The sequence below is a fragment of the Parasteatoda tepidariorum genome, chromosome 1 (assembly GCF_982258835.1).
Source record: "Parasteatoda tepidariorum strain Cologne lab strain chromosome 1, Ptep-v5.0, whole genome shotgun sequence".
NCBI lineage: Eukaryota > Metazoa > Arthropoda > Arachnida > Araneae > Theridiidae > Parasteatoda > Parasteatoda tepidariorum.
The window spans coordinates 67,529,558-67,553,892 of NC_141755.1; the positions used below are offsets into that span (position 1 = coordinate 67,529,558).

The window sequence follows — 24,335 nt, forward strand, 5'->3', positions numbered from 1 at the left end:
AATTTGAAAAATAAAGTAAGTTTTTATAATTACTATAAAATTAAAATAAAAAGTGAAATATTTACAGCGTCAAAAATACCAATTGTATGTTTATTCGATCTAAAATAAATCATTTGTAACTTAAGAAAATTTAATACATAATTAATAATATAATGTAAATATGTCGTTATTTATTTTAACCGAAAATAAAATTAATTAAAATATTTTTTTTTGTTTTATTAAGAAGTTGATTCGTTCAGAAAAAAGTAAGTAAAATTATATTTTATTGTAATATATAAATTATTGTAGTTATTTAACGTTTAAAGGAGGAATAAATTTATGCAACTGTAACTCTACTCTTTCATTTTCAGAAATATATATATATATATATTTTTTTTTGCAAAAATTTTTTCTTTTCTAAGAAAAATATTTGTTTTTGTAAAAAATCTGCTAGCTTTGTGAAAATATTTCAAACATTTTAATGAAATTTTCTAGTTTTTCATAAAATCACATGAATAACGAAGTCTCGTGTCTACTACTTATGTTAGTATTTTTCAAAATTATGAAGCATTTAATAGAAAAAAGTCCCCTACTTGCCGTCGAACTAAGTGTAGGAGGTTTTCGTGGTTTTCCTTCTCATATAACATGGGTACTCCCAAAGCCCTCTTCGAAGACATGTATTGCTTCAAGATCTAGGAGTTCCCTTGTCTTCTGGGTTCAAAATTGACAAGACTACGTTGATATCCGTAAATCCGAATGACGATGATAAAAATATCATCTTATAAAATAATATTCATTGGTTTAAAATTAATATGCCTTTAATTCTAATACTTTCAATATTCACAGTAGGCATACTTAATAAATACAATTTTTATTTCAATTTTGAACCAATTTATTTCAAATGTATTCATTAATATTGATTAGGTTAATAATAATTACAGTCATTTATATCAACTATATGTTAAAAAATAGCTAATTATAATATTAAGAGGGGCAGAAATAATTATTTAATAACTGTCAAAGGTTAAGTGAAAAATATATCGATGAAACTGTAGGATGATATCGATATCAAATCCTTTTCTTTTATACACGTGTTCAGAATACAAAAGTTTAACTTATTAACACATATCTAACCAAGCATTCGTGGGTCAGTGGTTATGATATCCAACTACTGACCCGCGAAGGCTTTTTGGTTGGCGTGAGTTCGATCCTCAGCCTTAATTATATTTAATAGATAATAATAAAACAGATTTAAATATTAAAATAGATTTAAAGTTATTTTATTTCTAACATTCCCACACAGATGGCGCCACTAGAGTTAAAGCATGTGTAGGATATTTATTATGCAATAAAAGATGACGTCATAACTTCATAATATACAATATCTCCCCAAATAACAAAGTTTCTAAGTGTTGCCATCCTTAAAAAACTAATATTAAAAATAATAAGTGTTGCCACCCTCAAGAAACTAATAAATTAAATAATATTTAAAAAAACGAAACTAAATTAAAAACAGAAACCGAAACTAAAAATATATTAGGCTTAAGAAAAAAAGAAATAAGCTCCCCATGACGCTGCAGACGAAGTTTCGATTTTCAGGCGGGCAGAAATAAGCAAGCGGGCAGAAATAAGCAACTTCCGGTTTATATGCGGGCAGAAATAAGCAACTTCCGGTTGAGGCAGAAATAAGCACCCATTGACTTTCCATGATGACGTCACTTCCAGGCGGGCAGAAATAAGTTCCGCCGCACCAAAACCCCTGCTTACTACTCACATGCTCCTGCTTCTTATTATAAAAATTAAAATACCTAAAATGGATACATTGACTTGGAAAATACCGACAGTGTCCAACAAATTTGTTATGGAGTATATGAAATATTAAGGAAAAAATAAATAAACGTATTTATCCTTTTTTTAAACTTTAAATTATTGCACTTTTGATGAATGGACTAAGTGTTAAATCATATTAAATAAGACTCGAAAGCTTCGAAAAACTAGCTACAGTTCGTATAGATTTTTTTTTTATTCGAAACAACTTACAAAATGTATTATATCGAAAAGTGACTTAAATGAATAAATTTATGTGTTCCTATTTATAAATTATCTTGTTTCTAAACTCGAAAATGTGAAATCTTTCAAAATATCATGTAACAATTTATAAACTAAGCACTTAGATTATTTTGTACCCTCAGTACTATATTATACTTTTGCTACAAATATTTGTGTTTGTGTTGCTAATTATTGGTAATTTTTGTGACTTCACTCTCTTTTTGCCAATCTTATCTTAATATTGCGTGTCTACATGTATTAAGCATATAATTATAATTCGGCTTCTTTTAATAATAGTTAAAACTTCAATAAAGGTTAGACTAGAGAAATATATTTCTAATGAAAAAAAGAGTTTTCTTAGAAAGCATCTGCAACCTATTATGGACAAATGCATTTATATAATCATTATATTTATATATTCATATCATATGTCCGAAATTATCGCAATACATTTTAATATATATGTTCCACTAAACTCGATGTTCCCAACGTCTGCGCTATCGCCCCTAGACTTTTATGGGGACTTGTAAAGATTTAAGTATTTCTAGAGGATTATTGTTAACTAGAGGGTCGTTAACAGACTATAGATGAAATTAATATTGAATTAATTGGACTCAACCTACACGTTAAAACTCATTATTTAGTTTGGTATCGAAAATATATAATTATCTACTAATTAAATTCGTGTTCAGCATATATTAATTGCCTAAGTCGTTATTATATATAAATTGTTAGGCTTTTTTAAAAAATATAAATAAAATAAACTCTTTGATAATAATAAAATACTGTGATACCCATTTTACTATTTTAATTTTTAGTAGGCTATCTTCGACTGAATTTAAAACTTTTGTCCCTGAGGTTTTTCTTAATTTCACCTAAAATGGAGACATATTTAATTAAATTAAACGTATTTTTGCATTTTTTAAAAAAAATTATTTTTCGAAAACTTATTTAAATTTTTATCTACTTTTCTCTCTTTTTTTAACTGGTTTTTTTCAAAAGTTTTGTATACACTTTTAAGTTAATTTACTTGTATGATTTATGTGTTTATTGCGTTTTCAAAATAGTTAAGTGGGATATTATCAAAAGGTAATTAATTTCTCGTAGCCTATTGCTAACTTATAAAATATAATTCTCTGATTTGATTTATTAATGCATTTCATTCAGTATTAAGAAACACAGGCGATAGATGGCAGATCGACTCGATAACAATCATGAACTACATTTATTTTATATTTTTAATTAAATGTTAGAAAATAATATTTAATTAAGAATTCAATTTATTCTAAAAAGTGATATGTTGAATTTATTTTTATTGCATGTACTTATAAAATATTTGCTTAAATAATTTTGATGAAAGTAATCCAGATGTAAATTTTTTATGTAATTTTATTGGCCATTTGTCATCAGTTATATTTTCAATTACACGAAAGCCTCATTATTGAAGTGTACAACGCACCATCAAAAACGAACCACTCTGAATAACTTTTGATCTAATGATCGAATCTTCACGTTCCAGGACTCAATCTCAATGGCTCAAGGGGTTTGACCTAAAATATGCTAATTAATAAGTGCTGACGATATTTTAAGTTACGAAATCAGTCACAAATACTTTCTTTATCTGAATAAACAAACCTCTTTTTCGACGGAATCGGATTTCTGACCCCAAAAATATAGAAGGTTGCCGCAATCTGGGAAATATGGTTCCAGTAGTTTAGTCAGGAGAGCTTACCAAAGCTTCGGCCCTTTAATGATAAATTTACTTTTTGCATATTTCACTATAATTCGAAAATTTTTGCACACAATTATAAAATTCATTTATCCGAAAATATTCCCATGCGAAAAATAGCTTTCAGTAAATAGTTATTACTTTTTATTATTCTATTTAATAATGGTCGAAAATATTTTGAAGTGTAAGGCAAAAAATTTTGAGCTTAATTTTAAAGAATATAATTTTACACAGCAAAATATAACATTTGAGCAAAATCGGTTGAAAGTTCCTGAGAAACTGAATTTCCAAAAAGTCAGATATTTAAAATTCAATTTCTCAGGATTTATTTGAACACTTTAATTAAAATTTTGTATTTTACCATGTAAAAATTTATTCTTCAAAATTATTCAGAACTGTATACCTTAAAACTGTTTCGACCATTATTAAAAAAAATAACAAAAAATAATAAATATTTATTATAAGTTATTTTATCATTGAATAAACAACTTTTTTAGTTGTGTGCAAATTTTTTTTAATTTGCCTCAAAAGTTCTCTCTACATAGAGAAATACGCAAAAAGCAAAATTAACATTAAGGGGTCAAAACTTTCACGCTCTCTCGATTAGAACCATATTTCCCAGGTTACCGCTAAGCCCTATATTTCTGGGGTCAGAAATTCGAATTTTTAGAAAAAAATATATGTTTTTTCAGAGAAAGTACGTTTTTGTGTCTGATTTCGTAACTTAAAATATATTTGCACTTATTTATAAGCATAGTTGAAGTCATCCTGTCCAGCCATTAAGATTGAGTCCTAGAAAGTGAAGGTCCGATCATTAGATTAAAAGTTATTCTGGATGGTCCCTTTTTTATTTTGCTCACTGTGCATTAACAAACTACTAAAAAACTTAATTTAAATTAAGGAAATGCCATTTATTATTACTTTTTTTTTCTTCTGCTGTAGAGCAATAAAATCTTTTTTTCTTACTTAGAAACTAGACCGTGATTCAAAAAAGACTGGGAATCCATACACTAATATTTTGTCATTATACTAATATTTTGAAGCGACTTAAATGTACATAAATAATAATTTAAGTGTATTTGCCTTATAATCAAAGATAATGAGCGATATCTGTAGATTTTGTATATAAAAGGAAATCATTATGAATATGAAATAAAATGATTATAATTATTAATGATTTTAAATGATCTGCATGGGAAATAAATGTGAATAAATAATGAATAAATTTGTAATCATTAAAGTTAGGATCACATTAAAGATACGTTAAGATTTAGAGACTACTTAAGACTTTCTATTGGAAAATATCAAAGGGAAAATTGGAAAATGCTAAACATACATTAATAAGCTTTATTTTTTACATCTCTAACAATGTAATTAGGTAGAGATTTATAAAAATAGGAAGTAAATAGAAAATACCTATATTCAGGAATGCATTAAGAAAACAATCAAACAATAATATCTTTATTTGACACATCAGTTTATATTTAAAATAAAAACCTTTTTATAATACACAATAAACAGTTTCTTATGATACTTATGATTTGTTTCATTAGACCAGTCGCCAACACCAAACATGTTTGCTTTACATTATCCCTTTTTCCAAATATACCTCAAAACCCACAATAATGAAAAAATTTCAAATTGTGATATTTATACAATCTGACTATTAAACATCTTAATTTCAATTCACAATTTGATGTCTATACAATAATCTAATTTACAATTTACAGATATGATAAAAAAAATACATCAGATGCTATATTTTTTCTCTCATAACACAAATTACACAAAATAAATAAAATATCACTCTAATAAGAACAAATAACATTTTTAAAATGGACATTAATTCTACTGTTTGGCCATTGCATTTTAAAAATATAAAATTACCTTTATTTACAGTTCTCAAAAAAAGTGTAAGTAATAATTCATATAAAATTTTTATCTTAGAAATAAAATTTAATTGGTCCATGTAAATAACTTTTGGCAAAATATAGTTTTTGTCCAAGTTATCAATTTAAATTTCGAAATAAACTATAAGTCAGTATTAATCACTGCTTCTTAAGTATACATCTTTATTATTATATCATATCTAATGCTGTTGCCCTCTGAATCTTTATATTACCTACATTTTACATATTTTTAGTTAGACTGTTTCGAACATTGATAAACACAAAAATTTCAACTTTCTGCACCTAAATGCGTAATGATAAATTACATTAATAATACAATACTATTGTATGAATTAATTATTCAACATTTTAAATTTGTTTTACAATTTGAAATTTAATATTCACAAATATTAAGTTATCAAAATTTTCCAGAGACATATAATTATTAATAGTTTTAAGAGATTGTCGAAATCTTACAATATTTTCTACCATTTTGGAAAATATGAAATGTGAAATAGGGAATGGAATTTTTAAAAATTTAAAATATTTGCAAGTTTTTTCAGCTAATTTTCCTTAATTTTTTTCATATATTTTTGCACATAATTTTAAATTGTTTACCACCCTTTTTCGAGAATTATTATGAATGGTATTGAAATTCGGACCACTCAGCGTGTAACAATGATTTGTAGAAATGCTTTCCAGGAGCAACTAATAAATCATTTCAACTAATATTTTAATTTTCACTCTTATATTTTGTTATATTTTAAATTCTAAAAAACATTTTAGACATTCAAACAAACAAATAGACGAATCATCACGAACATCACGAATTCCAATTATTTTGAATTGATTCTGTATTTTATATCCTCCTAAATTAAAAAGTATTTGAAGATTCAGATTATTATTTGACATTTTTGAAACGTGAGTTCATTTTTAAAATATCAATCTTTAAATGATTTCAGTAAGAAAAACCAGTCTATGAAATCAGAACATATCATTTTCAATAACTAAGTTATATTAAACTCATGTAACGCTTTAAAAATTTATTTTATATTTTTATTCACATATTTTGTAATCGATCAATAACTTAACAGACTTTTCTTTTTGATATTCCACTTAGCTGGTGAAAATGAGAATAATCATTATGAAAGATAATTAACACATGATATGCTGTTATTAGTAGAATATGATTATTCATTGAATTGTTTGTAGACTGAAACAAGACTTTGATAACCAAACCAATATTCTTTTAAATATCGTATGTATAAATGCTTGGCAATTGAGTATGCAATGAAATATTTTATTGCACTTCATGGTAATTACAAATATTACCTTTTTCCATTAAAAAAATATGTTTCCTTGTTCAATGATTAAGTATTATTCTGTCATAGAATCAATAGTCTTCTCTAAAAACATCAATGAAATCTTTACTGAAATCATCCCTAGTGCTTTGGGCATCCAATCTTCGTACCACGTTGGTGGACCATTGATTGGTCCGCTGAAAACCATTGTTAGAGTTCACATGGAAATTTCGTTCGAATCCACGGTGATGATTTTGACTAAAGGAATTGGGACCTTCAACAACTTTGTTAACATTAAAAAACTTTTCGTTTCCGCCTCCACCAACATTTCTGTAATTGCCGTCTTGATTACCAATTTCGGGAATTGGTGGCACTGGAATATCTCTATTTCCCGCCAATGCTTCAATTGACGTTTTTATTACTTCGATTGGTTTTGGATCGATATTATTTAATGGTCCTGAATGGCCATTGGAAAAAGGTCTGCCTGTTCCAAAAGACTGACGCCGACTCCAATCATGGTTGAAATTTTTCGGTTGAATTACGTCATCCCACGTCACTCCAATGTCGTTTGAAAATTTCTCTGGATTGTTTGTTAAACGTGAACTTACTTCATTAATTAAACCTAACACTCTTCTTGTTGTATCGTCATTATTAAACTGATTGTTTAGATTTGGTTGGTTGTTATTAAAATTATTGTTACCAGGGTTGTTTCGATAATTGACATTATTTTGTGGATGATTGTTTAAGATATTGTTGGGACCTTGGTTACTTATGTAGTTAGCATTATTCTGCTGTCGGTTATTTAAAACATTATTCTGACGTTGGTTGTTCTGGTAGCCACCATCATTAGCACGTCGATTGAAAACCCTAGTAACAGCGTTGTTATTGAAAGGTATATTGATCTGCGGCTGATTTTTATGAATTTGGCTTAGAGTTGGATTTTGGTTATTATTGCGCTCATTAAATTCATTATTTGTATTCTGTTTGAAATCATTGTTATTCCGAGCATAATTTTGTCGGTTATTCGAATTACTAATTCTGCTACCAAATGCTCTATTTATTTCTTTGTTTATATTATTTCGTATTTGATTTATATTTTGATCAACATGTTGCCCAAAGTTTTGTCCATTACCATTATTATTATTGTAATTGTTGCCTTGGTTTTGATTATTGTTATGATTGTTGTTAATATTATTATTGTTTTTACCGCCTAATACGTTAAGAGCGTTCCACCATTGGTTATCGTTGTTATTAGAATTATCACTATCACGATTATTGACTCGGTTGTTTTGGAATAAACTGTTTGAATCTATATTTGGCGTTACAGTTCTGAATTGTTGGCGGAAATATGATTGCGTGCGATGCCCAGTAACCTGCTGGTTATTGTTAACGAAGTTTTCTTTGCGTCTGAAACCTTCTGCGTTTTCTTGGTAGTTAGAGTTGCGATTGGAGACGAGCGGAGGATTGTAAGAAAATGTTTCAACCTGCCCAACAATTTTACCACCATCAGGAGTGTCGCGCTCAAAATTTTCGATTTTGTTCAAACCATTATTGTTATTTGGAACATTTTGTGGCAAATTTACATTTAATGAAGGTATAGGTGGTGGCGGTGGAATGTCTGGAAAATTGTTCTGACCCAAAGATGGGATTGTCACAACCGGTTGAATTTGCGGATAATTATTTTGATTCTGTAAAATAGGAGGAGGTGGTGGAGGTGGAATTTTGGGAAAGTCATCTTGTGGTTGGTAGTTGAGTCCAATATCATTCACGTTATTAAAATCCCCAGGGAATTCATTTCTTATGTCTGGTGAAATAGGGGGTAATATCCCTCGAGCTATGTTGCTAGAAGGTGGTTGAAGACTTGATTGAATTACATTTTTGATGTTTTCTATTGCTGGATTGGAATTAAAATTTGATCTGAAATTGCCACCAAATCCACTGTTGATGGGACCTCCTGGTAGAATGCCTTTAGTGAAAAATCCACGAATATTAGGACTTGAGAAAGTTTTGATAATACTTTTATCATCGTTGTCAAAACCAAGTTCTGGATCAGTTCCCAGTACTGATCTTAAAATATCTTTGGAGTTAGTGGTTCCATTATGCTGGAAGTGATATGAATAAGCATAGACTTTGTTTTCTTGGTTGCTTATCTGAGCTTGGCCTCTCAATGCTTGGAGCAGGAGTGACCAAAGGAAACCCAGTAATACTGGGTGCTGTAAAAAAAGAAAATTTTTCATTGAAAGGAATATATGTCATGCAATAACATAAATCTTGCAAAGTGAACCCATAGGCAATCACAGAACAGTAAATCACTTGACCTGTTGCTCAATAAACAAAAAAGTTACAGATGTGTGCAGTAGCCTTTAGCAGAAAACTATCACGCTGTCAACATATTAACGCTTATAATTGCCTGCTGTAATATTATCTTCTGTTATTATATATTTGAGTTTGAAGAGTGATTTTTAATTTTTTTCGTTAAATATTATTAATAATATTTTATTAAGTATTTGCGTAAAAATGAATTGTAAATAACAACATTGTATAAATTTGAAATTTCATAGTAAATTTGCTTAGTACCCGAGTGTTTTACATTCTTTAAATTGCTGAAAATACATGCAATGCTTTCCAAATATAAATTTCGATGTATTTTTTTAAATTATTATTTCCTTTGTTGTTGTGTATTGTTTATAACCGAAAAATTCAACTGAAATGAATGCAAAATAAAAAGCTGAAATTTAAAAAGTAAATGAACCATTAATTTTTGCACATACAGACTTTCGCAAAAAATGTTAAACATGTTTTTAAAATGAACAAAAAATCATTAATGCTTAATAAACAGCCTCAGAAAAGAAATTTTATTCCTAATACTATGAAAACTGTACACCATACGGTATAACTATTTGGCATTTTAGTAAGCATATTTATCGATCACTGTTAGCAAATTTCACTATTGTTATAATGAAGGAAAAATGGTCTTTTGGAAGTGGTTGCAGATAAAAGGGATTTGATTAATAGGGAAATTTAAATACACGTCGGAAAAGCAAAGGTTTGGAAGAGTTTATGAAACAAGCAATGAGCAGAATATTTTTAGGTTTTATAAAAACAATTTGCTTCAGCTGAGGAACAAAGCGACAAGCAAAGAAAAATCTCAGTCTCCTGTATAAAATATTTAATAATAATTTCATATAATATGAAAATCAAAATTTCAAATAAGATTCAAATAATAAAATTTCAAATATTTAATAATTTTCAAATAAGCGCGAGAGATAAAAATATATAACTCTCAAAAAGCACAAAAGTGTGTTTCTACTTTATTTTGTTTTGTTTTGATCGTCTTGTTTTGTTCGTTCATTTTTTCAATTAAAATTTGTGTAGCAGCATTTTTAAACAAACGTAAGAACATATAATTGTGCAAATATAACTTTAACAACAAGATAGAAAAAGGTTTCAAAAGTAAGTGTAGTTTAAAATCTTTCTAACAACCTTCTGGAACAACTTTCTTCATTTTAAAACAGTGAAAATCAACGCTGATTAAATAAGTATTGTCAAAAATACCAAAATACGGTAAAATTTATCCCTTTCTGGTTCTATGGGAACATTAAAAGAACTCAGTAATTTTTACCAGAGCTCCTTGGTAATGATTTTGGGAATATTAACAAAAAAATTAGTTTTATAACATCTGTGATATATTTTGGTAAAAGTAAAATTTGGTAATTTTATCATGCTAACTTAGAGCACGGCACTAAAAACCATTTATTCGGCTAAATTTGCATTACGCAATAGGTATGAGTCCCTCAAAACACTGTAAATAACTTGAATAACCAAATAAAGTACAATTTTAGCTTAAAGTATGTTCGGTTCCCATATGACTATTGCTGTACAAAAAAAGTTACCATATTTAATTCATCAGTATAATAAATTCATCAGTAAATAATATTTAATTCATCAGTATCAGTATAACTTTTAGCCCAGAAAATTTTATAAATTGGTGCCCTTGCCATTTCTTAAATAATTGTTTATATATCACTGACACAGTAAATCAAAATTCATGAAATAACAAAAAAAAATTGTGGAATTGATATAGTGGTTAAACGAATGAACCATTAAATAATAGTGTAATAAGTGATCAGAAGAATGTAACATAAAATTTCAGACAAAAATATTAAAAAATTTAAAAATTTTCTGTAGTAATAAATATGTAGTTTTATAAACAGCAACAATTGATTGAGCATTTTAGAATTTCATGAAACCTAAAGTAAAAAACTATTAGAGTTATATAATTTTCAAAAGAATATTAGATTAACACTTATATTGATATAGCGATTAAAAGAATATCAATTTAACACTTAAATTTATATAGTGAGTAAAAGAATATGAATTTAACACAACAGAACAATATCAAACATTGACGAAAGAATATCAATTAGATTAACATAGTGATTTTAAAATTTAATATGAAAGTGCAGCCAAAATATTTAAAAAAAACTAAACAATTTCCTGTAGTTGTAATTTTGAAATTTTTTAAACGGCTGTTTAACAAAATATTTTACTACGATTAATTGGAATTATTGTATCCTTTTCTAATGCTAAATACGAAATGTGAATTTTCAATTGTGAATAGAATGAGAAAGTGAATTTTCAAGTTGAAAGAAATAGCAAAAAAGCCATAGGTAATACCATTATTTTAAAAGAAGCTAAATTTTTAAGTTGAACAGATTAACTTGATAGGCAATACATTCTACCATGCGTGTAGTCATTTAAAAAAAACAGCTATTCATTAAAAAATATTTTCAATTAGAAAAGAAGAAAAATAAAGAAGGAAAAATAGAAATTTCTGCAAAGTAAAAAGAACATAATAATAAATAGTCTTGACGCTAAGAATCAATTCTTAAAAGCACACTTAAATTAATAAATGTTCATTCCAAAATAACATTCTAAAACTAATTCTTCTATTAAATTAATACCTGATTCATCTTACTTTTACTTGTCGAAGGACAAATAAACATGTGAATCATTATAACCGGAAATACTAAGCGTTTTCTCTAAGCCAAGGTCACGAACAATACCAGATGTCCTTAACTTCCGAAATGTTGCCCACAGGTAATCTCAAAATCATAATTATTAAAGTTTTTTTCTTATTTAAAGTCGCATTTATTTGATTTTGATTACGATAAGCTATATATTCTTAAGAATTCATGGAAAATGTTTTTGAAATAAAGTTCTGAAACTATTTTTTAATGTTTATGAAATTTTATCTTAAAAAAACTATTACACTACAAAAAAAAATTCCGGATCAAATTATGGTAAAAAGTAACAGCATCAGGCGCACAATTAATTTTACTGTATAATCCCTTTTTACAGTAAAATTTTATTCCGTTTAATTTATTGTAATAACTATTTAACTTCAGTGATTTTACGATAAATATTACTGTAAAAATTATATTATATCAGATTTGTTGTTTCGTAAAATTTTACAGGCCTAAAAATGTACTGATTCGTAAAATTTTACTGGCGCAAAGTGGGACAAAATCAGAAAAATGCTGCCAAAATTAGAAAATTAACTTCAATGTTCTAAAAATTGATCACCTATGGGTTTTTTGGGTCGCTAATTTCAAATATGAAGTCAAAATTGCAAAAAAACAAAATGGCGGATCCAAAATTGGCGGATGATTATTGAAAAAATTGTAAATAAATAAATAAAAATTATTTACTAGTAGTTTTTGAGATCGTTGATTACAAATTTGTGGTTAATAATTTTAATAAATAAAGTAATGGATGTAAAATCGCAAATGTTTATCAAAACAAATTTAAACTAAATAAATTGAATCAAAATATCTAAGATTTTTAATTGCAAATTCGATTATCGAATTTAAAAAAAATAATGAATCTATCTTGCTAGATATAAAAAATTTTGAAAATTTTATAACAAAAATAATAATCTCAAGTTTATTTTTATAATTTTTTCATTAATTTTATCATTATTATGAAAATGACACGAACTATAAAAATCGATATATCAGCCAAATTCGCAAATATTCTCAGCTATTTTTTTTTTAGTTCTTGAGTATATATACCAAACAAATGTAAATTTTTTTTTACCTCGGCAACATAAGGCTTTTTTTATAGAGCACCCTAAAGTTACAATTTCATTGTACAGGGCAGAAATAGGGAAATGGCTCTGGTTTTAATAGTATTTATATAAAATAATGAATTCATATATATCTTAGAAATACATTTATGTATAAATCATGCATAGTTTTAATATTTTTATTTACTATAAGGATTTATCATATTAATAAAAATTTAACTGAAAAATTTAATTTTTTTAATTTCAACTTTGTTTCCATTTAATTGCTATTTCCATTAATAAACCAAAAAACAAAATACACCGTCATATTCCTTGGACATTTTACTACAAAAAACTATATTGAGATTTTTTTTTCTTATAACTTCATTTTTTTAATTTTTGACCGCAAAAAATGATTTTTGTTCCACAGTGTGGCATAAAGAAGTACAAGTTTTGTCACAGTCGGAATTATTATTGCCAATATATGGTATGCATTTGTTATTGGAAAAGCGTTGTTTTTATGTCTACAGACATATTCCTCCATTTCTAATCCTCCTTTAACCTCTTTAGAATATTTTTATCCGATGATTAAAATATTTTCAATTAGGCAGACGCCTTTTCAATTAAATAAGTGGGCTACTAGGTCTACAAGGTTATGTTCAATTTTATTTAAAACACAAAATTACTTTCCCCGTTCTTTAATAGAAGAGATGATATTATGCACTTCCTAATTTCTCATCTATCTGTGCTCACGCATCTTTGCTCAGAGGTTAAGAATAACTTTTGATAGTCTAATCAAAATTGAATCAAAGGTGAACTATTGTTTATGCTCAGTTTCGTATGAATGTGATGGTTTTTTGTTTACACGCTGCAAAGGAAACTGTTTATTTCAGTAATTCTTGAATAAGGAAGAGCTTTCAATAGCAAATAATTTGATTTAGATTAGAGTACATCCTGGAAATTATCATAAATTATATTTTTATACATGCTAGACAGTTAATAATATCTATTTAAAAATTTCCTTGAAATGAAGATATCTTAGAGTGTTTTATTTTGATATTAAAAAATGAATCGAATTTTAAATTAGAACTGTTATTGCATTGTAATATTTTGTAATTAGAAATGTTTAATTCTTTGAAAAACTTGTGATTAAATAATAAGTAGAGATGGAGAATTAACGTAAGAAATTAATACAGAAAACGATCAGATTCTTTTTTTGGGATAGATATTAACAATTTTCAATTGCAGATGCAATAATTTGGTAAAATGTATTCATTTTAATTTTCATATTTTGCATTTTTTCATTTTCCTGACCATAAGTAAATTTGGGTCTAAATGTGTAATTATTTTCAGCACACTTTTAATCCATTTTAGGTTAATTATAAAAGTATTGCATATAAACGCGTGCAAATCATGTAATTATTCAAAACTACAGTACGTCTAATAATTTGATCTAATTATTATAATATACTAATATAATGCTTTGATATACTAAATATTCTATATTTATATTATATATCGTCTAATTTAACCAATTGATACACTAACGTAAACAAGTACAAACCGGTTTCAGTCTCATAAAAACAATAAAGCTGTTTTGTATTACCTGATAATTAAGATTTTACATAGAATCTTATAATGAGTCTAATAATTTGTCCCCAGATTGTATATGCAATATCGACCAAATCAATGGACAATCATTATCTAAACACTGGTTTTTATGACATTTGTTTTATCTTTATTATATTTACATAACTTGCACCTTTAATCCATCATAAGGATATATAACTAATCTCAAAAGGAATAGTAATACATTTTCAAAAAGTCGAACTTGCTAACAACCGTTGTAAGTCACATTTTCAAATTAGCGTGGTTTGAAAAATCTCTCAATAGAAAGTGTTTACTCCAATTGAATTACTAATATATACATGTCTTCAAAATCCTTGAAAAAAAATGAAATTTGAGAAAAATATGCATCACAGAGTTAGTAAAAAAGTATTTATTGAGAGAATGAGTTTAAGCACCTGTGGCGAAAATGGGTTAAATATCTTTATCATTGACGAGAACTCATAGAAAAGCGTGTTTATGTCTTAGACATTTTTCTCTTTTCTGTATAAAAGTCTCTTATTAACTGATAAGCACTTTGAATATTTTAATTTTATTTTAAAATAGTCAACTTGAAGATTGAAATAGCTAATATGAATATGAATTTTCTGCTTACATAATTTTATTTTAATGGTCTCTCATACTATTGATTTTTTTAAAGTAAAAGGATATCTTTAGGAATTTTTTGCTCAAACATTATTGATTTGGATGATACTCAATTTTTAACTACTAAAGGCTTTTTTTTGGCAACTACTGAGAAATTCTTTTGGTTTCATATAAGTCTCAAAAACAATAATTTAGTTCAAAAACAGAAGTATAGGTCAAAAACAATAATTTACTCTACTATTGTATTTAATTGTATTTTGATTAATTTCAATCTGTATATTACTTAAGCTATAACTTATTGGAGTTTTTTGTTCGAATATTTTGTCCATTTCAAAATGGGAGTTAAAAATTTCCACAATTTTTTTATGTTAGATTGTAATTCAAACAACTGTTTGTAAGGCAAAACCAATCCTCTAAGACTTTAAATTACATTAAGCTTCAGAAGTTACACCAAATTGAGACCATTGGTTAAAGTTTGGGTGACTGTTATGCTTATATCTCAAATAAAAAAATATGAGTTTGAGAAAATCGCGTTAAAATCTTTGTAATATAATTATTCTATAAACTCTTTTTGCTTACTAAAAATTATTATAACGGTAAACCCCTAAAATGAGAAAAATATTGTTTAGATTCAGTGAATAAGTAATTTGATGATTTTTATTAGATGTACTAAGATTAAACATTTGAATCTTAAAAGTGTATCAGTTATTAAATGGAGTAAACTTTCTAAGCATTCTAAGGCATAGTAGCATTAAATTTAATGTATATTTTTTCATGTATATTAATTAAAACCTTCATTTACAATAATAATAAAAATAGAAATTTCCAACAAACAGAAAAAGATAGCGGTAAATTTCCATTAATGCAGTAGAATGTTGTTATTGAAATTACTATACATTTTATCGAAAAATTTGCGAAATTAGTTTAAGTTAATGGTATGCTATAAAAAAATAACGACAAATTTCAATGAAAACGTAAATTATAAAAATATATGCTCTGAGAAAACAAGTATGGTCCAAACTACCTGAATATGGTAAAATTTACCGTGTTTCTAGCTCTATAGGAACACGAAAAAGGTCTTTAATTTATACCAATGCGCTTTGGTAATAATTTTGGTAAAATTGACAGTAAAATATCTCTTTATGATATACGTGAAATTTTGGTAAATGTGATAAAATTTGATAATTGTATCATGATATCTTAGAGCATGGGATGGAAAATCGATTTATTTCTTAAAATTTACTTTTCAGTTTAGCATTTTTACTAAATATGTGGTAATAAGAACTGTAATATGGAAAATCAGAATTTCCAGTAAAACATTCTTTATATATATATGAATAGAAAAATTATCAAATGCATGGTTTAAATACAGCATATTTTGGTTTCAATACCAGAATTACATATTTTTTTTCTTTCCATACAGTAAGATTTTTTACCAGAGTTTTTTTCATGTATGAAAACCATGATTCTGCGCAAAAATTTAAATAATTTAAAATAAATAAGTTTAAAAAAATTTTCGCTGCATTTTAGTAACATCATTGTTTTTTAATCAACTAATGAAAAAAGGAAGCAAAATTGCTACATTTTAATAAATTCTTGCATATTATTTATGATTAAAAAAAATAACGCATAATTCTAATTTAAGTAGCAAGGATAATGCACGTAAGTAATAACAAAAGGAAATAAACCAATGAATGAAAATATAAAAACGATAACAAACAAGTGATTTACAATTTTTCTTTTTTTACGGGATAACAACTTTTATCTTCAAATTCGTAAAACAATTGAAATACAACTCAATGGTTTTGGCTTCGGAAAGCGTTTTGAAAACATTAAACCACAAATTGTAATTATTGCTCTCGTAACAAGTTATTCAGTTGTCTAAAACACTATTTATAATAGACATATGACTTAAATTTCTCCATTTTTCCGAGGAATTCGTGCGGAAAAAAAAGCATTGTAGCGTCGACGGTTTCATTGATACTAACGTATTACAACAATGCTATGTTTCTGACCTAAATGGAAAAAACAAAAAGTTAATGTATTCTTTTAAAATAAACTTTTGTTGGAATAACAATTGTTTTTGCGCAGAAAAGAAGTCTGACAAAAAATTTTAAGATCTTCAAATATTTAAAATGAATGGTGACCGAAGAATGAAAAACAAAACAAGCATCAAAATGAAATGTTGTTAAAAGTAACGAAACTGTAAAATAATCTTTTTTATCAAATCTTTTCTCTAATTTGCTTAATTTATCTTTAAATATTAAGATTTTATAATCACCGAAGAACAAAAATAGAAATTTCACAATGCAATGTTGCAAAAAGTAGCAAAATATTTAATACTTTTTTTAATTTGATCTTCACTTCAATTTAATAATTTTATCTTCAAATATTAAAAATTAAAAATGACCAAAGAATAACAAGAGAAATTACATTCGTCTAGTACATTCGTATTTTACACTCTTGCAAACACAAATCAGAGAAAATGTTAGAAAATCCCTGTTCTGAAAATAGCATTTTTTGAAAATCTTTTAATAGTATGGTAGTCTTGCAAAATCTGACATTCATGAAGTTTTACCTCAAAAGAAACAAAAGAAATTACGGTTGCAATTATACAAAAAGAAACAAATTTTAATAAAATTATCTTGCTTGCATGGTAATGGCATTTCTGGTAACAAAACCATAATTTCCGTGATGAAACCAAATCATTATTTCGGTAATTCTTTCTTTCGTGTGGTAGCTATTTATCAGAAATTCTGATTTTCACAATTACAGCTTTTATTACATTTAGTAAAAATACAAAAAAAGTAAATTTAATCAAATAAATGATTTTTACGCCATGATCTAAAATTCCATTATAAAATTACCATATTAGCTACCAAACAGCGTAGTAATAAAACCATGTTACCAGATACCAGAAGTCAATAACCGAGGGCATCGGTAAGAATTACCGTGATTTTTAATGTTGCTATAACATTTAATGTATCCATTCGCTTAGTAAGCGAAAATATTAAATTACTGTTGTGATCTCACCAAATTTATTGTGACAAAATACTTTTAATTTTAAATTGAATTTCAACAAATAATTGCTTAGAAAAATTACTTATGTTCACTAATCTTAATAGAATCATAAGGGAAATATTTTAGCGTGTGAAATGGGGATCACAAGCACAAACAAACATAATTCTTTTCAGTACATACATTTTAAGTGAATAATTTCTACTGTCTTAGAAAAAAACTGATTTATGCCTAGGAACAACAATTTTTGAGAAGTAATTGACGAAATTTGTGAGAGACAGAGAACAAGGGACTTATCCCCCTTCCTAATTGTTATTAATTAATTACATTCTATGACAAAATAAAATTTTAAATAATAAATAAAAAGCCGTGTTAGCTTGCTTAGATAAATATTTACTATGATACATTTATAATAATACATTTAACTGGATGTAAAAAGTTTCCTTCTCATTTTGTCATTTGAATGTGTTACAGTCATTCTTTAGAAGAAAAATACTTTTGTTAATGTTATTTTCTTTATAAATTCATATTTATGAAACATCCAATCATATGTGTTAAAATGAATAAACGATTAAACACCAGTCTTGTGTTGCTTTATTGTTCGAATCATTTCTAATTTAATGGGATGATGAAGTTGCTTAAATTATTCATATAAAGCTAAATACTCTACCAAACATTGGTGAGCTAAGCATTTTTGCTTTAAAAACTTGATTTGATCTCCCTTTCCTAATGATTTTAAATTGGCCGGGGTTTAGATCCAAAATCTTGGTGATTATGGAGCGTATCGGCATATTTTGAGTCCAGCATAAAATAAACTAATTTTATCACATACTTTGTACTCTTAAATGTACTGAGTCAATTCAATATTATTTAGTATCTATAATAATGGATAGAATTCATGTGTCACACTTATAATTCTCGAACCGTGTGAAGGAAGATCCAAGAATTTGAATTTGATACAACGAAAAATTTTCAACCCCAAACTAAAATTCGTTCCAAAAGTTTTTATAAGTTTGTTTGAAAGGGATGTTAGAAAAAGAGTGTTTTTCAAACAAGTAAGCATTGTTGATATAAGTTGGGGGATGTTTCGTTTTTTTAAATTTTATTTATTCAATATATTATTGAGTTATCAACGGTATTATCATTGATGTTTATTAGCTTACTTTGCAAGGCATTTGATTAATCAAAAAGGAGATTTGCTAAACGTTTATTGTAAGTTTATTAATAATAATACATGTCTAATTCATTATGCCTGGTAAACAAAAATAAAATAAACTCATATAGCATTTTGGGATGACGTCATCGAACTAGTATTTCGAGAACTTTCTGAAATCACGTGCATAATTTTGATTACAATTGTCATTTTGAATGTGTTTGCATAAATTTCAATGACGTAATGTCATATAAAAACGGTAATTGGAGTTAATAAAAATAAATTTTATACTAAAATAAAAATGTATTAATTTTTTTTTTAATTTTAATATATTGATATCCTAATAAACGTATAATACTAAGTATTGTAATTTTTTTTTACCAGTGAGTTAACTCCATAAAACGTGTCTTTATTAATATGATAATATGAAGGCACCAAGATAGGCAACGACTCATAATAATAATAAATAATTATAGCGTTAACCGTTCAGTTGTCCGCATGAAAGTGAAGTGTTAATTAATTTCGATTTATTAATTACTGATGATTTATTTTTAACTTCAAACTGAAAAATGGGTATTTAACAGCACTATAAATAATCGCTGCAATTTTTACAGCAACTTTCGATGTATTTTTCACAGCATCAGTATTCTATCGATAAATGAAAGCACTTTTTGCCTGCGAAATTGGTTGTTTGCGCCAGATAACCAATCAAAACGATCACTGTCGACTGAAATCGTTTGCCGGCATTTTCGGTTGGTTTTAAAACTTTCTACGTTGTTAACTTGTGTTTTTTACATAATATTCAGAAACTATTTTATTAAGGTATAAGTGTGTGTGTTGAAAATCTATTAAATTTCGTAAAAGCTGATGGAATTCAATGGTTTTGAATCCAATATGAAGCTAGAACACTTAAAAAGGAACAAGTGTTGATTTGAATAGTGCTATAAAAAGTACATACTCAAAAAGGACAGATTTATCATTAGCTGATTTTGCTAATTGTCAAGTTAGTTTATTTTCTGTTATCTTTTAATATTAATTGTGTAGAATGCAGTGCTTGTATATACAGTGAGTTAATTAAAACTTTTAAAATAATTACATTTCTTTTTGCCGAAAACAAATAATATGATTAAATTAATACTTGTAAAGTGTATTTAATTGCAATATTATTGGTATATATGTGTTGTATTATTTGAAAATATTTTATGTTTCTACTCAAAACAATTCTTTTATTAATTTGACGTAATTTGTGCTAGTTACCGACAATTTAGATTTTAGCTGCAGTTTAAAATCGACCCTTATAACAGTTTGTATTTTATGAAATTACGTGAATGCTGTCCAACTGCAATATTCAATGATTATAGGAAAGATTTGTGATCATAATATTTTTTCTCAAAAATTCATTTAATTTTTTTTTACAATATCTCGTAGAGTATATGAACCTATTCAATTTTATACTTTGTATATACATTTTAATGAAGATAAACACTTTAGCATACATACTTTTAAAATGTAGTGCTTTTATATGCATACCTAATTAACACTCCAAAATATAGTTGAAATATTCCAACATAAATTATATTGCTAAAGTAAATCCAATGAAATGCCTAGCTCCGGATAAGCGAATATACCAGATAACAAAAATAAAGAGAATTTCTGTAAATATTCTTAAAAATATTATTGAAAATTTAAAATTACTAAACAGTTAATATTAATAAGAAAAATAAAAAAAAAATAATATTTTTCATGAAACTGCATGCATTAAATATGATTTACATATTTAGTCAATATTATTTACTAAAAAACGAACAGAATATTAACTAATATGTAAAATAGTAAGTGCTTTTCAAAGAAAAGGCAAAAACTTCTATACATTGAAAATTAAAAACTAATACAGAATAAGGTCATTTTTTAATTTTAGATAAAAATTCTCTCTCATGCACGTATGAAATAAAAATACTGTTTAAAGGATAATTTATAAATGACTTTGATAATGAAATAAATCATCTGACACTTTAAAAAAAAAGAGAAAATTTGACTCTTTATTGTTTTAGCTAGATAGAAAAAAGTTATTTTTAGGTTTGTGTTACGATTATAAATTTTTTTACGTTATTTCAGCTATTAATGAAACGTACTCTGCGTTTTCGTTATTGAATTCTCCAAGCAAAACTTCCAAAGCATACGATGAGCATGTTCAGAAATTTTAGTTAATAGTTATTGCGTATAGAGAATCTAATAAATCTCCATCTTTACATATACTAATCTCCATCTAAAATATTTTTTAAATCTTATCATGAGCATTATGCAAATGTTTCAGATGGTTTAAGTGCTATGACGTGAAATTTATAGTGCTGCCATCTATTAATTTGAGACCGAACAAACTTGTTTTAAAGCAAGGTTTAAACAAATCAAGTTTAATTACAGACTATTCGCCATGTATTTTAAATAAAGTAAAGCGTCCCAACAACAGCCAGTTAGGGATCCCTACAGGGATTAGAGAAGTTAAAACTCCATAATTTTGTAACCAAAGGCATGATTGAAGAAATATGGTCAGCATTGCACACAGGCTGTCATTACTTACCAGACAAGCTGGTACGTACCCATTGATCTAAAGCTGGGTTGGTTTCAAAATGACATTGAGAATCGGACCCCAGTTCTTCCCAATGATAGCTCAGTGCCTTAACTGAGTCATCGCGGCGTATAAACTTCTATCTCATATCTTTTATTCATAAACTTATATCATACTATCATATTCACTTTGATCATTCACTGTTCTATTTGGGGTTCGAGCCTGATCTCTGAAACTCGTCCAACGGCCCTGAACCAATACATTTCATAATACACATGACTGAATTAACAATTTTTCTATAATATAATCAAATTTTAAAAATTACTTCAGAAGCATTTTATGTAATATGGAAGAATATTGCATAATATGTGCATTTGACTTTTCTCCACAAGTGTAATTTTTAAAAATAAAATTCTGTAAAAAGTCAAAATTTTTCTGCTGATATCAATGTCCCATAATATAAATTAGCAAATTAATTTGAGTTCATTTAGCACTAAAATTCCAATCTTTTGCCTCTAATAGTCCAACAATAGACCTTTCGAAAGCTGGAAATATGGATTGATATTTCAATTGTAGGAAACAAATTCAAAATAGTTTTACAGTACATACAGTTTACAATAGTACAGTTTTTAGTAGTAAAAGTTTAAACTCATATTTCAATTTATTAAGTACTTGATATTAATGTACTTCCCACTTATTGATATTTCATAAAACAAATTAATTGATGTTTCATAAAACAAGTAAGCTTAAATTCTTGCAAAATTAGTTTAAATTTATACAATAATATTAGTCTAATCTTTTTCTATTAATAATTTTACTATATGCCTCGAAAACAGAAAATATAGATTGACACTTAAAATATGAAAAACAAATTCAAAATAAATACAGTTTTATACAGTTTTTGATAATTAAATTTTAAAGATATATTGCCGGTTATTAAGCTTATTAATACTCCATTTTAATACACTTATAACTCATAACTTAATTTTAAACTCATATTGCAATTTATTTAGTACTTGATATTTATGTACTTCCCCCTTATTGATGTTTCATAAAACAAATTAATTGATGTTTCATAAAACAAATAAACTTAAATTCCTGCAAAATTAGTTTAAATTTATACAATAATATTAGTCTAATCTTTTTCTATTAATAATTTTACTATATGCCTCGAAAACAGGAAATATAGATTGACACTTAAAATATGAAAAACAAATTCAAAATAAATACAGTTCTATACAGTTTTTGATAGTTAAACTTTAAAGATATATTGCCGGTTATTAATCTAATTAATACACCATTTTAATACACTTATATTTAAATGAATTTTAAAAAATTGTTTAAAATACAAAATTATATTATTTTTTTATCTAACTTAGCCTTACCTCATTAAAAATCTAACGCATATAACTGAAAATTTCTTAAGTTGTTAACATTCTTTATTATTCTTTAATAGTGTCTATAGACGGTTTATCCTTATTAGCAAGGCACAATGAGATTTAAGGTGTACTTACAGAAAACATCATGTTAAACTCCCAGGTAGCATCCTTTAGTAACAGAAATCGGCCTAAACTTTACTAATAACATTGAAATAATTTTATATAATTCGTTCAAAAATTTTAATGGAAATGAATTTTTTTTTATCTAACTAATCCTTATCCGATGAAAAACTTAAGTATAATATGGGATACTTCGTAAGTCTACTTAATGGTTCCCATAAACAGTTTATCCTTATTAATAAGGCATGATGAGATTTAAGGTGTACTTACAGAAAGCATCATGTTAGATCCCTTAGTAGCATCCTCTAGTAACAGAACTCGGACTAAACTAGCGCTTTACTAAAACTGAAAACGAGTTAAAAAAGCAAATTTGTTTCTTCCGCCTCCAATCCAGTGACGTCAGGTAGAAAAGATGACCTGAAAGGAGCAACAATGGACCTCTAGAGATGAGTTGAGGAGTCACTTTCTTCTACTTTTCCCAGACACCTTTCGTTTGACCTTTGTTCCACATCGGCACCAAGGAAAAAGTGTTCTAAAGAAGTAATCGGTCGCTTCTTCTTAAATTCGGAATAAAAGAATTCTCTCTATCATCACCTATCATCTTCGGAAAAGATAACTTTCGTTGTTCCAAAAGTTGCTTTTATTTCTCTGAGACCGTCTGGTTCTTTATCATTCTTTACAAATGATGACAATATTCTTCGCCAGTCTGCGTGAAAGTGTTATAATCCTTGGAAACAAGCTCCCAATAAATATTTGTTGAAAAGATAATTGCCGTAATAAATTTGACGAGTCAGTTTTGCTTCAGCTTTGTCTCCGATGACAAGAGGTCACGATTGTTAACCTTTTATAGAAAAATAGAACTTTAAAATAATTT

General features: G+C 26.8%; 1 protein-coding gene across 1 annotated transcript; it reads right to left on the reverse strand.

Moving 5' to 3' along the window:
• Positions 1-5,204: 5,204 nt before the first annotated feature.
• On the reverse strand, positions 5,205-23,860 carry LOC107437581 (uncharacterized). Its single transcript, XM_016049637.4, has 2 exons — positions 23,732-23,860; positions 5,205-9,160 (listed from the first exon to the last, which is right to left on the reverse strand). Exons 1-2 carry the CDS (start codon positions 23,741-23,743, stop codon positions 7,040-7,042), a joined length of 2,133 nt encoding a protein of 710 aa, XP_015905123.3. The 5' UTR covers positions 23,744-23,860; the 3' UTR covers positions 5,205-7,039.
• Between the last annotated feature and the right edge of the window lie 475 nt (positions 23,861-24,335).